At 46.7% G+C, this 6,592-nt stretch overlaps 1 protein-coding gene across 1 annotated transcript; it reads left to right on the top strand.

The window, feature by feature from the left end:
- The first annotated feature begins 930 nt into the window (after nt 1–930).
- Nucleotides 931–2,463, top strand: LOC129513809 (uncharacterized). Its single transcript, XM_055332156.1, has 2 exons — nt 931–1,469; nt 1,773–2,463. The coding sequence occupies exons 1-2, from the start codon at nt 951–953 to the stop codon at nt 2,133–2,135; spliced, it is 882 nt and encodes a 293-aa protein (XP_055188131.1). The 5' UTR covers nt 931–950; the 3' UTR covers nt 2,136–2,463.
- The last annotated feature ends 4,129 nt before the right edge of the window (nt 2,464–6,592 follow it).

Here is a 6,592-nt window from a genome sequence, read left to right as displayed (position 1 = left end):
CCTTGCCAGTCGCCCTGGAATACTCCTCTATTACCCGTAAAAAAACCCGGCACAGGAGATTACCGGCCGGTACAAGATTTACGAGAGGTTAACTGGAGGACAGAGGACATACATCCCACGGTGCCGAATCCCTACAACTTGCTCAGCACCTTACCCCCAAGCCATGTCTGGTATACGGTGTTAGATCTAAAAGATGCATTCTTCTGCCTGAGGTTAAGCTCTCAAAGCCAGCCTATTTTTGCTTTTGAATGGAAAGATCCTGAGACGGGATTCTCAGGACAACTCACTTGGACAAGGCTGCCACAGGGATTCAAAAACTCCCCTACTTTGTTCGATGAGGCCTTGCATCGGGATTTGGCAGATTTCCGAGTTGGCCATCCGGACCTCGTCCTTCTGCAGTACGTGGATGATTTGCTCCTGGCGGCTAGGACAGAACAGGATTGTATAAAAGGTACGGGGGCCCTGCTTGAGAGACTGGGAGAACTGGGGTATAGAGCCTCCGCCAAAAAGGCCCAAGTAGGCCAGAGACAAGTGACCTATCTGGGATATCTCCTGGAAGGAGGCCAGAGGTGGCTGACGGAGAGCCGCAAAAAGGCTGTAGCCCTGATCCCAGCACCCACTAATGCCAAAGGACTACGAGAGTTCCTCGGCAGTGCTGGGTTCTGCCGCCTCTGGATACCCGGGTTTGCGGAGATGGCGGCTCCCCTATATCCTCTCAGGAAATCCAACACCCCCTACCACTGGGGAAAGGAGCAGCAATTGGCTTTTGACAAAATAAAAAGGGCCTTATTGACCGCCCCTGCCCTGAGCCTCCCAGATGTAACCAAGCCTTTTACGCTATATGTTGATGAACATAATGGAATAGCCAAAGGGGTCCTAACTCAAAAACTGGGACCCTGGAAAAGGCCCGTGGCATACTTTTCAAAAAAATTAGACAGCGTGGCTGCAGGATGGCCCCATGTCTCCGGATAATAGTGGCTATGGCAGTCCTGGTAAAAGACTCAGACAAGTTGACTTTTGGCCAACCCCTCACTGTGGTGGCCCCCCATGCCCTAGAGACAGTCATCCGCCAGCCCCCTGATCGATGGCTCTCAAATGCCCGGGTCACCCATTATCAGGCCATGTTACTGAATTCTGAGCGGATACAGTTTGGAACGGCTACATCTCTAAACCCGGCCACCTTGCTTCCAGAAACCGAGTCCCCCTCCCTAGTAATGCATGATTGCCACCAGATCCTAGCTGAAGTCCATGGCACCAGAGGGGACTTGACGGACCAGCCTTTGCCAGATGCTGAAGCAACCTGGTACACCGATGGGAGTAGCTTTCTACGAAATGGCTGGACAGAAGCTTTCCCCACCAAGCGAGAAACCGCCCAGGTGGTTGTCAAGAAAATCCTGGAAGAAATTTTCCCCCGGTTTGGACTGCCCAAGGTAATAGGGTCGGACAACGGCCCCGCCTTCGTCTCCCAGGTAAGTCAGTTGGTGGCCAGATTACTGGGGATAAATTGGAAATTACATTGTGCATACAGACCCCAGAGCTCAGGTCAGGTAGAAAGAATGAATAGAACAATTAAAGAGACCCTAACTAAATTGACATTGGAGACTGGCACTAGAGACTGGGTCCAACTCCTCCCTATGGTTCTGTTCCGAGTCCGGAACACTCCCGCGCGCCATGGGCTAACTCCTTACGAGATTCTCTATGGAGGTCCCCCACCAGTAACGGACTTACTAGATTCTGCTCTTGACCCTCTTGCTAACACTCCCGGTTTACAGGACAGGCTAAAGGCGCTCCAGATTATCCAGCACCAGATCTGGAAACCCCTTGCGGCTGTCTACCGCCCCGGAGACACAACCGGCCCACACCCGTTCCAGATCGGGGACTCTGTCTACGTCAGGAGACATCAGTCCAGGACGCTTGAGCCCCGCTGGAAGGGCCCATATACTGTACTACTGACCACCCCAACCGCCTTAAAGGTAGACGGCATTGCTGCTTGGGTCCACGCCTCACACGTCCAGCGCACCCCATCAACGAGCACCGCTGACGCCAGCCAGGACGGACCGGACGAGCCACTCCAATGGAAGCTCCACCGCACCCAAAACCCGCTCAAGATAAGACTTTCAAAAATTGTTCAATGACAGTTGTTATATTCCTACCTCTCCTAGCGCTCTTCACCTCCGCCAAAGGTGACCCTCATGCCCTCAAAAGGTTAACCTGGCAGGTACTAACGTCTGGGGGTGACGAGGTCTGGTCTATAACTAAGACCGCCCCCGTGGGAACCTGGTGGCCTGACCTATATCCTGACCTATGCAAGCTAACCATAGGGGCCCCTAGCCCATGGGACCTAGAGGGATACTTCGATACCTCTAGAGCCCCTAACCAAGAAAGCCCTCCAGGGCGACTGGGATTAGACCCATGGGGAGGATGTGGCACGCCTGACAGAAGGGCCATGCTAAGCACTCTTCCCTTTTATGTCTGTCCCGGGTACCACAGAGATCGCAGGCTAAATCCCACCTGTGGAGGAGGGGAATACTTCTATTATAAAAATTGGGGGTGTGAAACTACTGGGGATACAGGATGGAGGCCCTCCTCCTCCTGGGATTGTATCACTGTCAAGGCTAACTATACTCACCCGACATTTAGCAAATGGAAAACCCTTAATTATGGGCCCTGCCAAGGGTGGTGTCATCCCCTACGGATATCCTTCACGGAGCCCGGAAAAAGGGCTACTTACTGGGCCAATGGATATACGTGGGGACTCAGGTTATACAAAGAAAGAACAGATGATGGTTTTATATTCAGAATTAAACTAAAAATAGAATCCCCAGACCCCGTGGCGATCGGGCCTAACGCGGTCCTCGGGGAACAAAGAGCTGCCCCGGCCCTAGCCGCAGGGAGAGCCGCACCCACTAACTTCGCGGTCACTCCAACCCCTCGGTCGTCACCCGAGCCGGGACAACGACTGTTTAATCTTATCATAGGGGCATTCCTGGCCCTTAATCGAACCAGCCCCGATGTAACTAAATCCTGCTGGCTCTGCCTTGCACCACCCCCCCTTATTATGAGGGGATTGCTACTTCAGGGACCTATAATAACATCACTAGCACTCAGGGATGCACACCCGACTCCCAACCACAACTCAGCCTTACAGAAGTTACAGGACAGGGAACCTGCATAGGAACACCCCCCCCCCCGGGGCTACCAGAGACTCTCTAACACTACCACCCCGATTTTGGGGACTGATTCTTACCTGGAGCCCCAGCCGGGAACTTGGTGGGCATGCAACAAAGGCCTCACCCCCTGTGTGTCGGCTAAGGTTCTAAATAGCTCAAACGACTTCTGTGTCATGGTGCAGATCATACCCAGGGTGTTCTATCACCCTGCTGAAACTCTAGAAAATCAGTATGATAAACATCCCACCCGTTTTCGGTGCGAACCTGTCTCCCTAACCTTAGCCGTTATGTTGGGACTAGGGGTCGCTGCTGGGGTGGGTCCTGGCGCAGCTGCTCTGATCCGGGGCTCACGACGTTATATAGAACTCCAAACAGCTGTAGATGAGGATCTACGGACACTAGCGCAGTCCGTTTCTAAGCTAGAGCAGTCCCTCCCCTCACTTTCAGAAGTAGCACTTCACAACAGGAGAGGCTTGGATTGACTATTCCGGAAAGAGGGAGGACTGTGTGCGGCCCTGGGAGAGGAATGCGGTTTCTATGCAGACCATTCTGGAGTCATCAGAGACTCCATGGCCAAACTCAGGGAAAGGTTAAATAAAAGACAAAGGGACCGGGAGGCCCAGCAGGGCTGGTTTGAAAGCTGGTTTAATCAGTCTCCCTGGTTGACCACCCTAATCTCTACCATTCTGGGCCCTCTAGTTATCCTGCTCCTGCTGCTAACTTTCGGCCCCTGCGTCCTCAACCGGCTGCCCCAGTTCATCCGAGAAAGATTGTCTGTTACCCAAGCTCTGGTATTAACTCAGCAATGTCGGGCCCTCCAAACTGAAGAAATAAATGTTCCCTAAGATTTTAAGGTTAAAATCAGCCCAAACAAGAGGAGGGAATGAAGAAACCTCCCCCCCTTGTAAGTAGGGCCAGCCCTAACCCAGAGGCAGCCCATCCAGTCTTCTTCCTGAAATTTTAGCAACTAAAAGCATTCTGTTTACAATAAGAAAACCATTTCCCCCCCCACACCCTGATTGGAATGTCCCTGAATAGGTTCATGTTGACCCTCCCCAAAATCAACCTGGATGCCATGCGACTCCCGCGGTTCTTTTGTCTTTAGAAAGTTTCTTTCCTTTTGCCCTTTAAAAGACACCTGTAATTGCTAATCGGGGCTCTTTTCCTCCTCGGAGGCGGAGAGCCCGTTTGCGCAAACGTTCAATAAACCCTCTTGCTAATTGCAAAAAAAAAAAAAAAAAAAAAAAAAAAAAAAAAAAAAAAACAAAACAAAAAAAAAAACAAAAGCAAAAACAAAAAAACACACTCAGCAAGCAAGTTCTCAAAATGAACGACAGCCAGCAGTTGTGATTCTCCCCCAGGCACAAAGTGTATTCTTTGGCCAGACTGTGGAATAAAAGTCATTGAAATAAGAATAACTCGTCACGTATTTTAGCTGTGTGATGTTTATGACTTGTGTCTTAAAAACAATCCCTCCATCTCTCCCAAAAATGTTCCTTAATTAATCCTGTATCTTTCTCAGTGCATACACTTTTTTTATCCCTAAGAGAAAAAGCAGTGTTTCAAGAATCTTAAAATTAAATGCATTTACTGTTTAATTCTTATACTGAGTTCAGCAATTCATTTTCATGACAAAAGTGGTCAGAAAAAAATTGGCGTGATAGGAATTTAATTTGAATGAAACGCTGAGTAATACTTCCTTTTTAAAGCTTAATGTAAACAACTTCACACTGCACTATTTGGTTTAGTTTTTTATCTTTTCCAAACCTGTTATTTCCAAAGAAACATTCAGTGAGGGAGCAACAGTTAAATGCAAAATGTACAGTCTACTATAAACATGAAGAAAAGTAATAGGCAGAAGTTATTGAAAAGTCACAGATCCTTGGCCTTGTGGTTTTATTTTTATAATTATTCATTAAATGTTATTTGGCTATTAATGTTTTCAGAATGTTATAATTTTAAAACCAATTGAATAAGCATAAGTTTTTTTTACAAGTAGTGTTAATGTTTATTTATTTTTTAAGGTTTTATTTATTTATTCATGAGAGACACACAGAGAGAGAGAGGCAGAGACACAGGCAGAAGGAGAAGCAGGCTCCATGCAGGAAGCCCGCCCGATGTGGGACTCGATCCCAGGACTCCAGGATCACGCCCTGAGCTGAAGGCAAATGCTCAACCGCTGAGCCAAGAGCGTGTTAATGTTTAAACTTTGGTGGTAATACTTTTGTCTTAAGTAATGATTTGTCTTAAAATTAAGGTCACTTAGATTAAAATAATTGTTTTCTTGTTGATGAGAATGCAAACTGGTGCAACCACTCTGGAAACAGTGTGGAGGTTCCTCAAAAAGTTAAAAAATAGAACCACCCTATGATCCAGCAACTGTACTACTAGGCATTTACCCAAAAGATACAGAAATACTGATTTAAAGGAACATCTGCACCCCAATGTTTATAGCAGCATTAACAACAATAGACAAACTATGGAAACAGCCCAAATGTTCATTGACTGATGAATGGATTAAGAAATGTGATGTGCTGTGTACATAAATATGTGTATAAGAATGGAATATTATGGAATGGAATATATATACACACACACACACTTGTATGTATATATATGTTTGTATATATATGTGTGTGTGTGTGTATGTATATAATGGACTATTACTCAGTCTTCAAAAAGAATGAATTCTTGCCATTTGCAACAATATGGATAGAGCTAGAGTCAGTGAAATAAGTGAAAGTGAAATAAGTGAAATAAATCAAAGAAAGACAAATGCCAGATGATGATTTCACTCATAGGTGGAATTTAAGAAACAAAGCAGATGAACATAGGGGAATGGAAAGAACAATAAAATAATGGAAATGGAATAGAAAGATAAAAGCAGAGAGGGAGGCAAACTGTAAGACTTTTAAGCATAGACAACAAACTTAAGGCACCATGCTTAGCAAGTCAGCCTAGGGCTGCGGTTGGTGGCGGGGAGAGGATGAATTATAAGGCTTGGAGTTTAGCAGCCTGGAGGACACCTGCTGACAAGCGTCATCACACTGCTTCCAACAATGCTGATAGAATATGTCGGAAACACCACATGTAGCTGCAGAGCCAACCAATCCTACTACACAGGGCAGTGCAATCTTCAAGATCGGCATTTATTTCAGAATTGCATCCAAAAATAAGCTTTAGAATTGTCAAAGAGGACTAAAGGAGATATTGATAGCAAACTGTTTTTGTGAGAACTATTAATTTTGTATCATTAAAAAATAGTGGAAAAAAAAACCCACACACTTTGAGCCTCAATGTCCTCCTCTGATGTGCCAAGTGTATTTGGCGACAGTGTTGTATGATTGATTCTTAGTTGTGTGAAGGAGGATTCAGCGCTGCTCACATAGTAGGAAATCATGGAACTTGAGCCTGCCTGCTGA

Source organism: Nyctereutes procyonoides, unplaced genomic scaffold (genome assembly GCF_905146905.1).
Source record: "Nyctereutes procyonoides isolate TBG_1078 unplaced genomic scaffold, NYPRO_anot_genome, whole genome shotgun sequence".
Lineage (NCBI taxonomy): Eukaryota > Metazoa > Chordata > Mammalia > Carnivora > Canidae > Nyctereutes > Nyctereutes procyonoides.
Note: the sequence above shows the minus strand (reverse complement) of the source record. Positions and strands in the feature narration are given on the sequence as shown.

Bases quoted from the DNA above. Each gene is read 5' to 3' on its own strand.
- LOC129513809 (XM_055332156.1), top strand. From the start codon at position 951: ATGGCCCCATGTCTCCGGATAATAGTGGCTATGGCAGTCCTGGTAAAA. The intron at 1,470-1,772 runs GTAAGTCAGTTG...CCCGGTTTACAG, and splicing joins GCCCCGCCTTCGTCTCCCAG to GACAGGCTAAAGGCGCTCCA.